The 20658-nt window shown below is 40.3% G+C and overlaps 1 protein-coding gene across 1 annotated transcript in view; it reads right to left on the reverse strand.

Annotated features, from left to right (window-relative positions):
• The window catches only part of cd276 (CD276 molecule), a 71718-nt gene that overhangs the window by 41218 nt on the left and 9842 nt on the right, over window positions 1-20658 (reverse strand). Inside the window, exons 3-4 of the mRNA XM_080884204.1 lie at window positions 13211-13561; window positions 11443-11739 (exon numbers count right to left, since the gene is read on the reverse strand). Coding sequence (XP_080740330.1) covers window positions 11443-11739; window positions 13211-13561 — 648 coding nt within the window. The remainder of the gene's footprint in view (window positions 1-11442; window positions 11740-13210; window positions 13562-20658) is intronic.

Below are 20658 nucleotides of genomic sequence, written 5' to 3' on the forward strand. Positions count from 1 at the left end.
TTGACCTCTGACCTTGACCTTGACGTTGACGTCACTGGGATTTAAACTTGAGATTATTACACATGCACCTATGACCTATGGCAACTTGTTTCATGAGTTATCACGTTCATGGGATTTTCAGAAAACCCGACCTTGGTCAAGGTCAGAGGTTCAAGGTCACTGAGATTGTCCAAGAGCTTTCAAAATCCTGTGTCCGTTGTAGTGAGTTATCGCATTCACAGTCTTGGGTGTTCATGACGCTCGCCCGCCATACCAACAGGGTGATGATAATACCTCGCCAACTCAACACTAACTCAGCAATAAATAGCTTAAATAATAAATAATAAAGCAGTGTGGAAGCTGGCAGGAAATGATTAAAAGAAAACAATTCAAATATTTTAGGCTGTTAAACAGTAAAACAGCTTCACCATGTCCATTAAGAGCTCTTCTAAATCAATATAGTTTGTCTTAGAAAATCTAGCCATTTATTGAGTCTAAAACATAAAACAGTCCCTTCATTCACTTTTCATTGACTGTGTTTGAAGTTCTTGTAAAATACTTTGTAGCCAAAAGTCGGCACTGACATTGGTAAGAGTGTCATTATTGATGACTAAAATCACATTAAAATATAACATTTTGGCACACTTACATTCTTTCTTTACTGCAGTCATTTGACAAAAGCAAAAAGCTACTCCAGGCTTTGCTTTGACAGTTCTTTTAGAAGAGTCTCTAACAATGCCTTTAAGCTGTTCCAAAATCACTGTCAAGTTCAGCTTCTCATGGCTTATTGCTTAAATATACTTTGTCTCCTTCCAGCACTTTTAAAATACGGTATCTTGGACAGACTGAAAAAATGGCTCTGTAAATCTGTCTCTCTCAGTGGAATTTAGCTAATCACAGTCTCACAACTTGTGTGTAGCTAAGTTATTTAGCCTGAGAAAATGCTCAGCCTCTGGCTGAGAAACGAGTCAGGGACAATATGTTCATACTAATGTCCCACAAGGGTAGCCTTTCCACAAAACGAATATATTATAACTAAACAATGCCTTCTTATGCACAAATGAGGACAATTATTCTCTCATTCACCTTAGAATATCTACACTGGGGGCACAAAACAACTGAAGTAAGTTCTGAAAAAGTCAGAGTCAAACCAGATTAAATCTGAAACTGACTGATCATAATTAACATGTCAATAAATCCCTTTTTTCTATCAACAGATAGAAAAGAAGACAAGGAAAAGCGCGACAATGATGAAAGAAAAAATGAAAATGAATAAACACCAAGTTTTGCTCATTTTTTAAAAGTTAGAAAACAGAAAAGTATGTTTAACTGTCCTTGAGCACTGTATTATCTCCTAAAGCTCACCCCAGCTCAGTTACTGGCATATGAGAACACTGGTCATTCCCAGGTGTGACTATGTGAACCAGGTCACTGCTATAAACAGCAGCTATGCTAAGCAAGCATTTTCTTAATAAATAAAAACAAACTCAGTTGGGGCATGACTTTGAGACAATATTCTTTCTGTAGAACAATGAATGTCTTGAGAACCATAGGTGCAAGTTTTCAAACAGTCTGACAAGATGCACTTACACTAGGGCTTAATTATAATTACAGGTGAATATAATTTGCTCAGGGATGTGCAAAAACACTGAGAAAGGATTGAGTCACAACTACTATATGAGGCCGGTAATGTGTCAATGCATCCAATGTATTCTGTATACCTGGTTTGATGGCACATGTACTACAGAATGGATGATGATTACTTCTACCAGGACTTAGTTTTTGATTGTATTCTTCTTTTTTCAGTTACAGAATACATCTTTATAGGTCAAGGTCAAGATAATCTTTTTAACCCTCTTTAAGCAATTTGTTGAACAGCCAGCAGCAAATACAATCATCGTCAACCGTCTACACACAAACAATTTATACAAAAAACCCCCCCAAAACAAAACAAAATAAAAAATGAATTTAAAAAAAATTGCATCATGTTATTCAGAAGCACGATCGCAACAGGAACAAATTAGTTTCTTATCTATTAGTCTCGCTACTTGACAGATTATATCAGCAAACCAAATGGATGTAATCTGAACTCAGTGAACAAGGCTCCTACCATCACTGCACCTAAACGACAGAAAGACCTTGAAGCAAATGTTAAAATGAGTTTGTCCTTTGTTTTCCTCTTTTTTTAAATCATATTTGAATCCATTACAAAGCACACCGCTGTCGTCTTTGAGGTTGTCTGTCCCTCGCTTTGAAGTACATGATAAATAACAAGGAAATACAGGGAAAACATTTTAAGACACTGTTGAAGAATCAATGGCAGGTTTACAATGTTCAGGATTACAACTTGAATCCTATTTTACTCTGTAACCTTGACAGCTTCTTTTCCTGCTTTGGAGTACCGGCACTAATTCTTCTCATGGTTCACAATACAAAACAGGACACACTTACTTTCATCTCTGGAAGTAAGTCATAGTTGGTGAAGCAGCACATATTTCATACCTATAAACACTTACATTATCTGGTCAACGGTGTCATCACTTTATGTCAAATAACTTTACCCAGAATTGGCGGAATAAAGAATTCCAAGGACATCAGTCATCAGTGTGCTTGTAATGTATTTTAGCAGGTATATAAACAACATCCTATAATACGAAATGTAATATCACTGATACAAAATCTCTACACACCTGAATGTGATATAGGTGAGTTGATGAAAGAAAACTTCATAAAAACAATTGTCTCAGTTACTGCTGGTGTATATATTTACATATTTATTAAATTAGCTTGTGCTGTGCATTTGTCTATTTCAGTTGTGTTTTATTCAACTTCCACTGAGTTTTTTGCGCCACTTTTTGCATTTGCTGTTTTTTCCTCAAGTTACAATGTATTTTACCTCTAAGGGCTACCATCAAAAACTATGTTTTTGACATGTGGTGGAGGACAGAGAAAAGGAAAATGTAACTGTCCAAAAGCTTAAGCCTCTAAATGTATATGAGAAAATGAGAAGTTGCCCACAGAGGTTGGATGGACTGGAACATGATTAATTAACTGTACCAGTAGTAAGCAAAACAGCATGCTAGAGTTCTGTTTAATTTTTTTTATATAAAGATAGTACACTGAAAATGTATGCAGTGCTTATTTATTTTGTTTGTTTGTTTTTTTCATTTCACAAGCCAAATTAAATAAAATGAAAAACTTGAAAATTTGGCATTCCAAATGTTTACAGTAATGTATATTAGTATTGTTATGATACAGATAGCTTACATGTATTAAATTAATCTTGCCTAGACACCACTCTCATATCTGAACTGTAAAATAAAAATCAGATATGGCTGCAGTTTTGGCCATTCTGCTTGTCTTTGTACAAAGCCTTATGTCCAATCAGAAAATCACTTTTAAAGTTAAATACCTATCAAACAATATTTTCAGTTGTAAGTGGATTTTGCTACCTTTGGACATAGCTTGGAAGTTCCTGGTTCCACAACACACTCATAGTACAGTGAACGATCCAAACCCTGTTTGGTTTCACTTGACCCCTCTAACAGCCACATTTGGAAAATAACCCAACAAATAGCATCACTCTTATTCCGGCAGAGTCACTGACTGAAAGTGTGGAGACAGATACATTATAGATATGACAGACTCTTGTGGTGTGGGTCACTGAGCTGTCTGTGCCACTGACAAAGAGTTGCACTTACTGCGGCATCACACATGAGAAGGCCAAGTGATGAAATTAAACACAGTTGACAATATTAATAAGGTAAGTGGAGCGAGTTTGCTTCCTTGTGGACAGTTTGTCTGTAATGAGCTGCAAGTTGTCAGGCAATAGGGAGACAGGCATGGCTACAAACTCCAAGCCAGCAGGAAGATATTAATGCAACGTGAAGGGGATGTAAGTCATGCTGAACTACTGTCCATTCAAACTGGTATCATAAGGAGCACGGCCACAGCATGGCTTAATCACAGTTATTACTGTGATATTTGACACTAGGGGTTGAAATAAAGGGCTCTGTAATAGGTGCGTTTCTTTTCATGCAGTGAGTCAGCGGGTGCTTACGTAGTTTCAAGTTGAGCTGTCAGTACAAAGAGAGGTGAGCGAGTCCAGCATATGCTTGCTCAAAACCACTCTCCTTTGGGACACAGCCACACTCAGTCCATTCTTAACTTCCATTTCACACTTGGCAATCAATTACTGCTCTCTAGAGCTATTGAAGAAAAGAGTCACCTATCCCGAGAATAAGCTAAATCTCTCAACGACTCCTAATTGAAAACACATTATAGCGCTAGACAATGGTTTTTGTGTGTTGCCAGGCACTAATTTGGACTGCTTGCATGCACAGAACAAAGCAATTTACTGAGGTTGCAAACATCCTTTGCAGGACAATAATTCATAGTGTTATCAGGTGCAGAGTTTAAACATCAAATAAATGGGCTGAATAATTAAATAACCAAACTTTGAAGGTGTGCCCAGTCATTCGTTGGTGGTTATTCTCCCAGCAACTCTAAAAAGCTGAAACTAATATGATTTCATATCGTGAAGCCAAGACAGATGCCAGACCTCCCGAAACCAATCCCTCTTACAGGATTTACAGGGAGCTGTGTGAAATGTACACTGCAGGGCCCGACTGGTCCCAATGATAGTCCATGCTATGAGTCCGAATCAAAATGAAATCGATCAATAACAAAAGAGGACTTTTGTGTGTTTACTACCATCATAAATACAGTGTCCTGAAAAGAAAAGCGAGGGTAGACATAGAGAGACAGACATAAAGATGTCAACCTCTACTTTGTGGGAAGGCAGCAGAGGCTAACGTCATACTGTGTTGGTACAATGCCAAAGCTGGACCCCGTTTTGATTAAATACAGAAGACCAAAATAAAAACTGAGAGGTGTAGTCTTGTAGAAACTAGACACATTCATTCACTAATGTAGTCTGTGTGTAAATGCACATAGACAGAAACTGTTCTTAGAAGATAAAATACTGAACATAAAAGAGAGGAAAAATTCCCTATGTAGTAAGAAATGCTCTAGCCAGGGTCCTAAGCTTTTTGGACAGTTTACAATTTTCAGAATTTTGCCTTTCTATATCACCACTATAAAAAAGTGAAGTAATATACATAATGAATTGCTGGTCTACTAGCTTAGTAGCATTTAACCAAAGAAGCAAAAATGCTTCAGCTTCTATCAACAGTTAACACTGCTGAGCCATTTGCAGACATACAAAGCCAAGTCTACCTTTACCATGTTTGATAGGTGATTTGATATGTTCTGAATTATGAATGCTTCCTTCCCATCCCCATAATATTCTCATGTGATCACGGTGGTACAAGTTCATCTTGGCTTCATTTGTCTAAAGAATCCTTTTGGATGTTTACTAGCAAAGTCTACTTCCTGTTCTTGAGTGCTACCACTGACAGGTAAACCCTCATTACATTCATGAATGCACTGTTTGTGGACTTGACAATGACATGCCTAAACAAGTGTCCTTACTTGTCTGTAAAGGGGTATTTCTTGATCAAATAGAAAAGAGTATTTCTTCTTTTTTTAAGACTGTGCCAAATTGTTGATTTGGCCTCTCCTAAAGTTTTTGCCATTGCTCTAAATTGGTCTGTTTTCTTTTCGCCACAATGACAGCTTCTTTTGTAGCACCTCTCTGGTCAACATACTGAGAGTTTATAGAAAGCCCTATCAAAGGTAAATTGAACAATTGGAAATAATTTCACACCAGTTTATTTCCTCAATTTGTCATTAAATAAGAAAAAGCCAGGTCACACATGGCCACGGTACTGCATATCAGTCAAGTTTCCAATTATTATTCAGCCTATGAAAAATGTAAAAATGGGTAACTGTTATATCACCTCGACTGCTTCATTTCAAATCAGTTGTGGTGATGACCAGAGTCACAATTACAACAAATGTGTTATTGCCCAAAAGCTCAGAAACCTGACTGTAGGTCAGTGTTGCTTTTAATTGTAGCAAAGAAAAACATTCTGACAACCTGACAATGCCAAAAGCTTTGCAAAACCACACAGATCAGCAACTGCCCACAACGGAATATAACCCAACAATCCCTCAGAGCTGCTAACAGTACTGGGACCATGACAAATAACATTGCCTGGGCCATAATACAGGGATAAAATTTCCTATACTGAAGGCCCAGAAGAGGACGTCTTAGAGCACTGACAGCAGCAAGTGGCCTGGAGTTAATAATCCTGATAGGAATTAATGTGCTTACAATGGTGCATTGCTGCCTACCTGAATTTATTTTAGATTGCCTACATTACTTCATCTGTCTATTGGGTTGTTTTCCCTAGCTGGGCTGCAGATAACACAGAGCATACATTCAGCAAGAGGAAGAAGGCCTGTTTGTGCACTGGACACTAATTAATACAGTCGAGAAACTTGCTTGCTTGCTGCTCTGCTGACAACAGATTCATTTATACTGGGTTTTTTTTCTGTTTCTCTGACGGCTCTGTTAATTGCATTTAAATTAGACTTTGTTCAACAGAGAACCAGGGCCAACACAGTGGTTTGTTGTGGAATCTAGAAGCAAAACCTTGATTTGGGGCAAAATATTCCCCCAACATTGACGGACAGAGCTTTTGATAAGAGATCCTACTGAAGTAAGATGCAAACATGCTTGTAAAATATGTCATGAATAATTGCAATTACTACATTTCACCACAACAGCTACTCTAATGAGAGAAACTTTAAAGCAGCAGATACTGCATCTTTCTGTTTAGCCCTTTAGCAACTGGAGTACAGCAATGCTTTTACTTCAATTTGAGATACATTAATGTTTCAAACTGCTGCACAATTTTTTTCTTCAGGGATTCTAGGAGAAAATAAATAACGTATATGACAACATTCTGAGAAAACAGTCATTGAAAGTCTTAGAAACAGCAGAGAGCTGGGTGTTTTATGGGTTGAATGAGTCTGGCAGGTGGCTATTTAGATGGCAATATGATGCCAGGATTAAGCTTTGAAAACGTAATGACACAGACTGAAAAAAGTTGTAAGAAGCAAGCTGGCACACATCTAATGATGTAAAATAATACTTCTAAGTGGAATGAATACAGAATATTTTCACAAACCCCACTTACCATTAGCACCTGTGTTAGAATCCGTCTGCCTGACAAAGGTCAATGTTTGTATAGCAATTAAAAATACTTTTTAACCTTGATTTATCCAGCGAAGGTTGAATATGTATGCATTTGTTTCACAATTATACAGTAACAAACAATCTCCTTGGGGATACACTGCAGGCAAAAGTTTGTGGGTTGCCCAGAAAAGACTCTCAGAAAGAAACTGTTAAGGTATAAACATTAATGTTCACCATCAGGCATGTATTTGCATAAGAGTCTTTCATAAAGCCAAATGAGTTGAGCAATCCTTTAGATATTATGAGCTGAAAGGGATTTAAGGGCGGTTAGTATTAGTTAGAGTTAGGGTTCATGCATGGTAAAAAATGTCATGTACTGCTTACGAGCAAGAAGATTGGCGATTGTTGCAAAGCAAGCAAAACACACACAAACAAAGCCAATCCCAACCATTTGTGCCATCAGCACATTGTCTCACACCAAGAAGATTCTGGGTTTCCACCCCTGTCAGGGCAGAGAAGTTAAAATGTTCGCTGTGCTTGTGTGGGTTTTCTCTTGAGCTCCGAAGGAACCACAGAGGAATCGAGTTTCTCCTACCATCAAAGACACACTAGGTCTTTCATCAAAGTGATCAAGTACCACCAAGCTGCTCCTAATATTAAGGATTATTTAAATACCAATAAAGAATTACCCTACACGGATCAGTATAAAATAACTTAAGAAACTGTAAACTGCCCTTTTACCTAGCTTCCTTAGCTAGGGTCTACAAAGAACTACACAATGCCTTTGAGCACTTGACAGAGGACATTCTAGAAAAAGTTTTTCTTTAATACTTTTGCTCCACAGCAAAACCTTTTTTAGGGTCACACCAACATTTTCACAATAATATAGTAGGGTGCTGGTTTTGAGGCAATTTTAGTTGAGCCGGTGAAGCTGCCTAATGATCATGGAAGTCTTAACATAAGGTGGTAATCACCTCAGAGGCTGCTCCATTCCTCTTTACACAAATAAGGGTACTTACTGAATTAAATCTGAAAAAGACCCAATCATGGCTAAAATATTAAGAGTTGGAAAATGTAAAAAAAAGAAAAGAAAAGAAAAAAAAATGATGAGGTTAAAAATAGTCATTTTCCCAATGATTGTTCAGGCAGTGTACAAAACAACAGTGCTAACCTTTAACTAACTCTGCTACCCAATGAAACCTTGAAAAATGTGTAAAGATAGTAAAATCCAGCAGGAAATTTTCCGTGCTGGGTGGGATGGCCTCACATTCCATCTGCAAGTCTATCTCCAGTGTGTCAGGTCATAAATGCCACAGCTCTGGGCTCAGCAAACATTGTTGTTTCCATCTTACTTTCTGTCATCTACTTCATACCCCTCCTAACTCTGCCTCCCTTGCTCCCTCTATCTCCCTACATCATCTCTCTATCTCCTTCCTTTCCTCACTCGATCTCCATCGGCACACTTTTCACTGTAAATGCTGTGCCAGCAGAGCAATGGCGGGGAAATGGTGCCTTTCACATTGAGAGAGCAAGCAGACGGAGTGGGGGTGGTGCTGGAGGGGGTGTTCAGTGACAGTCCTGAAACCCAGCCATCAGACAACAAACTGCAGCAATCACACAGCTCCAGAAGATGGGATACACTGCTAAAGCTCTACATTCAGAAAAGGATCTGGAAATCAGAAAAAAACAATGATAGGAGACAAACTGCTGATCCCCAAAACATAATTGTTTTTGACAAGAACAAAGTGGTCAGAATAGGTTGCGAGTGTGAGACAGTGAACGGCCTCAAGAAAAGAGAAGGGGGAAGGGAGGGAGGTTCACAGGCACACTGTCCAGGCAAACAAATAGGCAATGGTTCATTTGAGGACAGAGGCTGCGCCTTTCCATCATTCAACTGTTCATTAATACCAACTATTCCTGTGGGTCTCCCCACACCTAATCTGTGCTTCACTCTGCAAATTTATCAATATCCCAGCAACACAAAAAACGTTCTCTACTCCAGGACCTCAACTTAAAAGCTGACCAGCACTCTGCAGGGCATTGCTAAAACAGTCTCAGAGATGTCTGATGATATCTGCATATGCTGTGTGAATGCTTTGTTGGAAGTTAAGATGTTTATGGTGCAGAAGTTTAAATTGTACTAACAGGAAAAGAGGTATGAGTATGTGTTAAGGAACACTTTACACAGACTCTCAACATGTTGCTCATGCCAGACTACATAGTGCTTGGCTCAGTTTGGGTAAAGGGTTCATTTTCTCAAAATTAACCTTGTCAAACTTGTGTTCTGCCTGGGGGAGATTTGTATTACTATTGTAATTTTTCAATCAAAGACTGGGGAGAGTGTGAAATTTGAACATGCTTGTTCACACTTTACCTCTTCTCATCTCTCTCTCTCACGCTCTCTCTTTACTCTCTTATTTCTTACTCTTTTTTTTCCCCCACATTCATAGTCCATTTAGAATTTTAAGCAGATTTCACCCATTCTTATAATAGGATTCATCCCTGCCTGAGTGTGGTGTGCTGTTCCTAAGTGTATACAGCAAGCGCATTCGCAATATCAACTCAAGCTCGGCACACTCTGCTACTCCAGCAGAAGAGTTCTGCTAGGTCAGAATTAATTACACAAACTGTTAAGTACACACCAGCTGTTGTAAACAAATGCAAATACATTTTCATTTCAAACAAGCCCTCTTGTATCGTGACACACAAAATACTATAAATCTTCTGTGTGTTTACTTACAACTTGGGCCATCATCAAGCTGTGCTGCCGCTCCTACTGAGAAATTACTCTTATTCATGTGCACCCAGTTGCTGAAAATTGCAATCACCACTGCTTTAATTAAGGGTTCCCCTAGTTTATTTGTGGATTTGCTTCTTTTGTTGTCTCCGTTTGTTACAAGTTTCAACGCAGTCTTTAGCCAGACACATTTTTGGACTATTTTGGTTTTTGTTGTCTTCTTTGATTGGGTTTCTTGACACAGGTTTTCTTTGATGTTTAGTTTGGGGAAAAAACCAAAACCGTAGAATGATATATAAGAATAGCTTTACCATCAGGGAACAAATCTGTAACGTTTAAATGTCTGGATTCCCATGTACAGGCTGTATTATTAATAAAAGCTATGCAAATAAATAAGAAAAATATTGTTGTGGTATTGACTTGCCTCTCCTAGAAAAAACAAAAAGACCAACTGCATGACCTTTTAAATCACTAGCCCAGAAGGCTTCATCAACATTTTTCAAAATGGAAGACTTTTGTTTGTAGAGAGGAAACAGAGGAGTGAAAGAAAATAACACTATTATATCTATCTCAGCAAAACCAGAAATAGTCCATCAATCCAGCAAATGGAGAAGGGTAATAGCCACCACAGACTATTTTAACAATTACTTTACTTCCCTTCAGTCGTATTTCATTCACACCGTGTTTTTAATACCTTTCTACTCCCCCAATGGTACTTCTGACTGGTTATCTGTGCTGTTTTAAAAGAGGCCAACCAAATTGTTAGAAAGGCCACCTTCCCTCAGCCATCCAGTCCTGCCAATCGGCCATCCTGTTTCCAGACAGCACAGTCATTTCCCAGCCCAGTGGAGCAGCACTCCCTGACCTCTGCCTCGACCTCCGCCTCAACAACCCAAGCTCCAGCACCAGCTTCAGCCCAGAGAGCAGGCTCGGGCCACCTCTACTTATTTATGAGCCATTTCACACAGTGCTGCTCCCATTAGAGACCCAGCCTTGGCCCACCTTACACGGTACTCTCCTTGCACTTAACACATAGAATACACCAGCAGCGCAGGGGGGACATGGATGGTAGGTGGTGGAGGGTGGGTGTAGGAGACTATTAGACCTGTCATACAGGTACTGTCACACATATTGCTAAAGATTACATAAAACAATGAAAGAGAGGACAGCACATCATCCTGATCCCTGGTTAGCAAATGCTTCCTGCAGACAGCTGCTGGGAGGCCAATTGCTTCTTACTGCACATTCTTTCATTATCTGCTGAATAGCTATTTGAGTATGCTTAGGGAAATAATAACTCACTGATCTAATTTAACAATGCACAAGAACTGATAGGTTATGCTTATTGGACCATAATTGGACATTTCATTATTTCTCATTCATTTCTTTATATAATTACTGTGACTTAGAAAGGGAGAAAAAAGTTAAGCATCCACAGCAGAAAATTCAACTCATTGATTGATTAACAAAAGCGTACAAGACTTTAATAAGAAATGCTACATATTTATGAATGAACAAAAAACAATGCAGTGTAAGCTGGTTACGTTAAAAAACGTTGGAAACCAATGAGAATTTGCTTGTTCGCTCCCCACATGAATGAGAAAACTTTTATAAATCCCACCTGTGACTGTAACGGAGATGTAGCCCTCCTCTCCAAGTATTGGGTTGATCAGTCGGCAGCTGTAGGTACTGTTGGGCTCCAGTACCACTGTTAATACACTGGTCACGGTAAACAGCCCTTCTCCATTGGCCACAACTGAAGTGGTGATATTCTCTGTCAGGTTGCGCCCGCCCGCGTCCTGCCATATGACATCACCCTCAGGATAACCACCATAGGAAACACAAGTCAGGGCAACCTCATCACCTGGCCGCAGGTTGGATTGAGGCTCTAAAGTCACCACGGGCTTGGAATAGGGTGCTGGGGAAAAAAATGTGCACACAAAGAAAGATAAGATATGGGTTAGGACTGAAGGAGGGAGTGAAGAAAAAAAGAGGACTAGGATGAGTAAAGACAGGTGAGAATAGGGATAAGAGAGCAGCAGAGCCATACTGAATTCACTAGTTTTAGATTCTCTGCAGTGAGTGTCACCCTGGGAACTGTTTGACATGATTCCCATTAAATTCTTAATTATATTTAGGGAGCTTAGCATAACACAGTGCTTAAGATCCCACAGACAGCATCTGCGGCACATCCTGATGCTGCATCTCTACACTCTAACGCCACTCTCTCTGGAGACCCAAAGCACTGAGCCACTCCCAGAAAGAAAAATATAGTGCAAGCGAGTGAGGAGGAGGCCTGGGAGAAAACTGCCATGCTGAGAGATTTGAGACGACTCAGCCTATGGCACAGAAAAGAGTGTAGAGGGGTGGAGGTGAGGGGTGAGTCGTCAGCCTCGGCTAGAATCACGCTTTTCCAATCCCTTGAGCTGAAGCATGAGTACAGAGGTGGCGAAGAAAGAGGCTGCTGTATTCCCAGAACCAATCATTGCACAACAAACAATGGGGTGGAGCTGAGGGCGAGATGAAATAAGTTTGTGCTGCTTTTTGAAAAGTGGACTCTCAATACGAAGACGGCTATAGTGTGGCACACACTAACTTCCTCAGCTGTCCATTTGACTGACAGATTTCCGTTGAGAGTTCCATTCATTTTCTTTCAGCGCAGCTGAAGGAAATCTGCAGTGTTACTTTAAATGCTGGCTAAAAATAGAATACCTATCATTCTAATGCATAAAATGAAACCAATTTGTCACCGTTGGAGGCAGTGCTGTCCCTTTCCCCGGCAGAGGGGAAAAAAAGAATACATATGAAACATATTCATTAGCACTGCCTGATGCATAAAACAGAAACAAACTCATAACAGATACAGAAATGTGAGAAGGGATGAAAGGCACAAAGTACCACTACAAATAAAAAGAAGAATCCCTGCTGTCAAAGTGGGATGTGTGGTTACCCAGAAGAGAAGATGTTAGCGATGGCTGATTGACCATAACAACGGCTAATAATCAATGTCATCAGATAATGATGACAGAATCAATGTTTGACCAAAATCAATGCTTAATAGCCCAGAGGAAACTATTTACATCTTGAGAAAGGAATTTATCCCAAAGAAGTTAATTGTACGAAAGTTAAATTGATTATATTTAACTGGTGCATATATGCTCATTATGTAGTTGTTGTTAGCGATACTAGATCAAGGTGAATTCATAAAAATGTGCAACTCTATTTCTTTAGCCTAATTCAAGAATCAGAATGAGAATACTTCATTAATCCCTACGGAAATTATGATTCCATTACACCACGAATGTAGAATATAGCATTTATCGATCTTGAAAAACACTTTTCACACTTTGTGCATTTTAATGTGTCACAGACATCACAGCTTGACTTACCAGCCACCTGCAGCAGCAAAGCAGCGCTGCCAAAGTCCTGCACCCTCACAAAGCAGGTATAGCTGCCTTCATCAGCCACCACCACCCTGCTTAGTAGGAGTGAAGCATTGCCCAGGCCCAGCTGGTTGGGAAACAGTCTGGTACGGTTGGCGAATCTCTCTGCCTGGTCTGCCAGCTGGTCGTGTCCCTCCAAGTACCTATGCACACTGCGTTGTGTGTCTGTCAACTGCCAGAAGACACTCAGATCGGACAGGTTGAAGGGGTTGGTGTGGTTAAAGGAGCAGCTGAGTACCACATCACTGGAGTGCAACGCCACAACTGGCTGCTCTGGGACATTCAGTTCCAATACAGCTATAAGAAAGAACAAGCATTACATGAGTATAAATAAAAAGAAAACACTGGGAAAAATACCAGTATTGTAAAGAAATGTTGTATTCTGTCAGCAACAGAAAAAAAATTAATTTATTAAATATACTTTTGGACATTTTTCCAGCAGACATCTGTAGTCAGAAGCCTTTACTATGCCAATCATGCATGCCAAGCATTATCTCTTTGCCCCTTGGCTAGCCTAAAATAAACAATAAATAGTATTATTAAAGACTATTTGGCTCATGTGTAGTATAAACATAAAGTATTCACTGAATCACAGTATTAATTCAGTGTTCAAATGTGAAAGACTGACACCTACTCAAATGTGAATGTCTTTGAAAATGAAATCAATGCTGCATTTTGAAATGGATGCTGTGACTGAAACATCCACTTTGGGCAGCACAGTAGCATAGAAAAGGCGAGACGAGATGAAGGCGAGAGGGGGATGAAGAGTGGAGATCTGGAGGTAAGCATTAGGACTTTGTTTGTGTTCCTATAGGCCTTGCCTCCTGGCGATGGCTCAGTGTGCTGAAACTCAGCAACGGAAGCAACAACATCAGTATAGCTTTAGGTTAAATGTTAGTTAAATCTAAAAAGACTTTGGTGGTGATAGCGGTGGAACATAAATGCAGAAACGTGTGTTTTTGGAGAGTAAAAAGTGACTGTGCTTCGTACTCAGAGGCTGTGCATCTGTATGTATGCATTTTGTCTGTCTAGACTAGGCCAAGCACAAAGACACAGCATAATCATTGTGGATTAGTAGCCATTGCAGGCAGTCTAAAGTACATCCATGGTATTCTCAAGAGTCAGCATTCTCCATTGATCCCTGTCTGCTGTTATACAACTCTGAGACACTCATCAGCATCACAGGAGAGAAAAAAAGCCAGTCGGCCCCTGGAGCAATACACTCTATGCTCAGGCTCTCTAATTGTTATAATCACAGCGTCATTTTAGCCTCAGCACCCCTTTTTGAGCTCTGTCTATCTCACAGCCAATGTCAATGTTGAATCACTTTGCTATGAAGGATATTTGACTGCTGCAGAGGTGCAGTAATTACTTTGCCTATTAACAACAAACAAGTCTTTCATCTGAGAGGGTTCATATATGGATGGATATTGCCAAGTCAAGGCAGACCTATTTTCAATCACATTCAGCCAATCCCAGCAAGGTGGCCTCCACATTACACCCCCCAATACCCTGCTCCTCTGCAGGAACAGTGCCACCTACTGGATTACCTCTCAACTGCAGATGAGGACAGGAAAAAAGCGTCGATTTATGCTAGTAGAATCTCTTGTATGCAGAATACAACTGCATATAAATGGCTAAAACTGAAAACACAATGAGGTTTCTGTGTTTTTACCCAAGTAAAAAAGTTACAGTGAAGGACACGCTGCATAAAGCAAAAACAGTAACATAAAAGCAAAAGCACAAAACTGTTTCTCTTACAGAAGACCATCATATCTGTGTCATAGGTTAATGAGTTGGTATTACCTCAGAGTGTCTGCACCAACAAAGTGCCAGTCACAACAATTCTCTTATCCTCAAGGTGAAAATGGCAGGAGGCTTTTTTTCTGTGATTACAAAAGCTCTACTGTTGTTGTGGGTGTTTTCTATCTCCCTATACTGTGCACACATTCACTCAGCATGGCTACACAATACAGAAGGGTTATCACACCAAAGCGTGGCAGAAGCAGGTGGCATTCTGTCACCACCAATGGGGATAACTGAGCAAATTTCTAGAGTTTGTATTGGCACTGTCTTAGAAGACAGTCCAACCTTTGTGGCAACGAACAGGTTGATGGTATTTTTTGTATAAGTAGAGGGTCAGTGACGGCCTCTACGAGACATGCATGTTGAGGGAGGAGGAGAGAGAGCAATTAAATCACTCCCCGAGCAGCCTGGGATGACTCACACCACTGAGTTCGTACACGAAGGGGGAAGGGAAGAGGGGAATAAGAAAGAGAGGCTGGTGTTGAGCTCACACTTAAAGATAATATCTGGAAACAAGCCAAGGAAGAGGCTGTGGTGGAGCCTCACACACTAATCCCTCAACCCGGACCAGAGCCATGTCAGAGAAGAGAGAGAGATAGAAACTCCCCTCTCTCATTCTACATCTCCACCTCTTCCCACCTCTTTCATTCACTGCTTCTTTAAGCAGTGACCTACCACTCACTCCAAGGCCCTGTGAGGACACAGCTCTACACAGGGACCTTGTGTAGAGACACCGACTTGGGTTTGGAAAGAGAACACAAGTGGGGAATTTTGCATTGCATCAAGGGGAGGGGATTGGACAGGAGAGGAGGGCAAGCTAGGCCGGCTGACGTCATGGAAAACGCACATCTGATGTCCTATTCGTCAGAGGTGAAGCACCACAAGCCAAAGCGAATGAGCACACGCGGTTTTTGATCTGCTGCTGCTTACAACCGAAATCATTTATACGTTTAAGTGCAAACAGCAGAAATCTACATATATTTAAATACGGAAAAAAAGAGATATCGGATTGCCCTCTAAAAAAATCATTTGAAATATAATGGTAGCAATGCATGTAAAACATATACAAAAGCACAAAATTGTTGTTTTGTTATGGGGGGTTTTATTCACCTGTGCCTACATAATCTTTGGTTTATAAAGCTGTATGCACTAAATGAAATCAACTCATATAGCATAAAGACAACATCCCCAAGAGAATGCAACTTTACACTAGCATGCTGTACCTTTTTGGAACACTGCTGCACAACAAACATCATCTTCTGTACAACAGTTGACTTTTTGATATATTTCCACAGAGGTCTGCTACCGACACGGAAAAAAAAAAAACCACGCTTACTGAGCAGAGACAAGCATAAGCAGGAGAAGATAAAGAGTGCAGTGCTTGTGGTCTTCCATGAGGAAGCTGCCCTGCACATTGTCTCCAGGCTATTCATGTCTTCTCAGAGGGTAAGTGAGGATCTCACCTCTCCCTTCTCTCTCTCGATAAAGAGATGCTCAGAAGCCATAGAGGGCAGGCTGGGAGATGTCAGGCTGTGGGGATTTACACACTGCACTTTGTGTTTATGGGTCTCAGCTCTGTTTGAGTGCCTGCGAGACAGAGACGGGCACTTTCACAGCCGACATGAAATAAACTCATTACAGCCTTTGCGAGCACTGGCAACGGACCCCGCTTAGCAGCAAGGCACAGGGCTGGCTAGAAAAGGCTGCAAGTGATCTTAACACTGCTCTCCACTCTACTTTCAAGACTACCCACTACCTTGTCACTATCAACACCTCCTTCCATCCTGCTTTCCTGAGACATGCAAGGTATGGGTGCTACTGGGGTTTCTTCTACCCAGAGTTTTTCATATAGTGAACAGCATGCTCACTAGGCACATGAGATGAGCTTGGAGGCTGACTGTGAGACTGAGAGACAGTGTGATATGCAAGAAGACAGCAAAGGTGAATCTGAACTGTTATACTGGGGCTGCTCACAGGGTAAAGCACAAGTCTGTTGGTAAATAAAACCCACAGATGCCTCGCATCAAACTGACAGATACCGACAGGTGAGTGTGCATGTGTTCACCCACATGCATTTACAGATGCAGTATGTGTTCGCGTTGGATTACCGAGCTGTGACTGTAGGCCTTCAACAGTCAATCTAGTTATTACGATAGGCTTTCATTTCGACAAGTCTGATGTGCACACCTCAATTACTGTGTTATGTGCTGGATTTACAGTTAAACAAAATCAGTCGCTGAGTTTGTGTAATTTTCAACAAATTATTTTTAACCTTGATGTACTTACGTACTTCTGTATATGTAACTGTACAAACAACATCTGGATTAAATGATTAACGTTAGAAATAACCAGATATATGAAGATTAAATAAGAAGAAACAAGAAAGAGCCTCTTAACCAAGTATACTTAAACGGTGGAATGAGTAACTAGTATTGGAAAGCCATGTTTCCAGGGCACTGATATAGTAATAGAGTCTGCTGTGACATTAGTGAAACCAGAAAATACTCCTTACTCCTTGTATAGAGTGAATAAAAAAAACTGACTATGTACAATTTATACTACCAGCTTTAAATATCATGAAAGAAGGGAAAGTATAGTGCCATTGAGCTTGAGTTAGCTTTATACTTGTGGCAGCTTTGTACTCTGGCAAGCTGTCCAGCCCAAACAGCAGACAAAAAGTTGTATTAGAGACAATTTGCAATATTTAAAGTAAAACGCTCAAAACCAAATATATTAAAAAAACAAAAAACAAAACAAAACTGGAAAGATGTCCTGTCATCACTTTCCTCCTGTCACTCACTCACATGCTTCACATGCGTCATGCAATTTACTCATTTCAACATCAACTTTTTTTTATCCCACAGCTCCAAAAGTGAGTCAACAAAGGGATAAAATGTACAAGCACATTCAGCTGCAAACAAGACCATGCACATACACTATTACAGCAAGAGAGAAAAGGATAAGACAGACTTCCAAATGAGCTTGGACATGTGTGTGGGACAAGGACAGTTTAAAAAGGTGCAAAAATGAGAAGAATATCCTGTTGCAGACAAGCATGCACCAATACAGAATACAACCAGGGAGAAGGAAGAAGAGGCAAGTTAGGTAGTGGTTACTGGTCTAAAGCGAAGCATCCATTAGTTTTCTGCTGCTAGATCATAGTACTGCAGAATTAAGATAAAAACCAAGCCTTTTCCAACAAACAGAGGTAAACAAAAATTTAAGTAGAGCAAGAGTGCAAGGGACAAGCTACTACCATATGTTCTTTCTGGAACATACTGAAGTACAGATGAAGACCTGGACAATAACACTCTTATCTTGCATTGTTATTGATTGTTATTACCTGCTGTGAATCACTTCACAACTGTAATCTAACTGACATGAAATCTCTTTACAACTAGATTTCAAATCTACAAATGGAAGAATTTTTGATAATTAAATAAACTAATATATTAGTGAAAACTTGAGAAAAGTTTCCAATAGCAACAATACACTATGTCTCAAAGGCTGCATTCACTCTTTTGATCAGCTTTAAGTATTCTTTGGGGTGTTTTAGCTTTTATTATGAGCAGAAAGCTTAGAAAGAAAACAGAGGAAAGACACAGAAAATGGCTCTTGGCAGATTCAAACCCAGGCATCTGCAACAGCCTTACGGCATATGAGCCACCTGCTCAGCCTCCACGCCACCTAGCTTTAATCTCTAGCCTTCTCAGAGTCATCATGTTCCAGTGGTCCTAAGTAGGGATGGGTATCGTTTAGGTTTTATCCGATACCGGTGCCAAACCGGTACTTTTGAAACGGTGCCGGTGCTTAAACGGTGCTCAAACCGGTGCTTAAAGAATGGAGAACACAAAATTGGTCCAAAAACCTCTCATGTTCAGCTGTTTTTTTTGTAAAAAGATAACAATGTTAGCCTTTTCTGCAGCTAGAGGGCATATATGGTATCACTCTTGTCTGGAAGCAGTGCTTAAACAATGGAAAAAACACCAACTTTGTCTAAAAACCTCTCATGTTTAGCTGTTTTCCACTTTTTCTTTGGTCATTTTAGCCTTTTTGGCCAGGGTGAAGGGAGCATCTGCCATCAAACAAGAAGACAGCCGCATGTAACTACGACAGTGTTTGCTAGTTCACCTTGCATGCATTAATGTAATAACGTGGTTAACCTACTCAACGTAAATTACACACGAACAACATTAAGCTACTCACGCAGAGAAGAACGGCTGCTGCTGCCTTCATCATTTCTGCTACACTGGCAGGGCTAGGGGCCAGGACTCTCCTCTTCGGGTTTTTGGGGGATGTTGCTAACTCCGGGTCCGATAACAGGCAACCCACCTGGAGTGGATGTGCTCGGTGTGAGGTCTCGCAGCAAGCTATCAAATACGGCGCATTTTTCGGCTTTTAAAAAAAACGCTATGCGTCGCCAGGTGTTTCATCGGATTTGAGGTGTTACCTCCTTTGACAGTATCACAGTATCAGCTTAAAGCACTTGTTGCAGGCTGCTGAGTTTGCATATTTTGCTATGAAGTACAGCCTGACTTTTGACTGCTTCGCCTTGGGCATTTTTAATCTGTAGCTCTGCTCTAAAAGAACGTACGTACCTGGGCCCGCCTACTATCCTCGGAAACGTAAAATGATTGGCTAGAATTCAAAGTGTATGACATCTCAGGAAAATAAAGCACCGAAATAAAGCACCGAAATGTGCGCTGCTTTTCGGTCTGGTTACTACCGTTTATGTCAGAACGATACCGGTACCCATCCCTAGTCATGAGTTTAATCAAACTGTTGATCGTTGCAAAATCTGATCCCTTCTGGAAAAAAAATGCTTGGAAAAACAAACTGTGCTGATGCCAAAAAGGGTCAGTTCTGCATGGATGTTACTACAAGATTTAAAAAATAAAAAGATGGTTATGCCATTCCTGCTGTCTTTCAAAGAGCTGAAAGGTTTTGCACAAACAGTATTGTGCAGTAGGAGTAACAAGTGCTGTACAAATGTGTATATTGCAGTAGATCACTACTATGCTTTGTTGGAAAAGGGAAAGGCTACATAAAGTGTTAGTATTGATGAAATGTATCAGTGTTATCTCTATGAATGCAATTTTAAACAAAATCCAGGTCCATAAACACAATCCTACTGACATATACACATATAGAGACAGAGACACAACTTCATGCAGAAACAGACACCCAAAGGCCAGACAGCACATTGATATTCCACACCTGTATGACTGCTGACAGCTCCACAGCATCACACTGTCAGAGGATTTGGACATGAGGTACCCTGACACTACAATGGAGACACTGTTACAAAGTTGCTCTGGAGCAGAGAGGTTCCATCAGCCACAGACACAAACACACACATGTATACACAGTGCTACATCACTACCCGGGCCCCTTCCAATGTCCTTGACACACACACACACACACACACACACACACACACACACACACACACACACACACACACACACACACCATTATTCAAATCAGGAGTTTCTGCAGTAATCTACAAAGATACCTCCAGTCTTTATCATCAATGTCCACTACAAAAAAATATATTTTTAACACTCAGTTCAATAATCATTTTTTAG

The sequence above is a fragment of the Rhamphochromis sp. 'chilingali' genome, assembly GCF_963969265.1.
Source record: "Rhamphochromis sp. 'chilingali' genome assembly, chromosome: 6".
Classification (NCBI taxonomy): Eukaryota; Metazoa; Chordata; class Actinopteri; order Cichliformes; family Cichlidae; genus Rhamphochromis; species Rhamphochromis sp. 'chilingali'.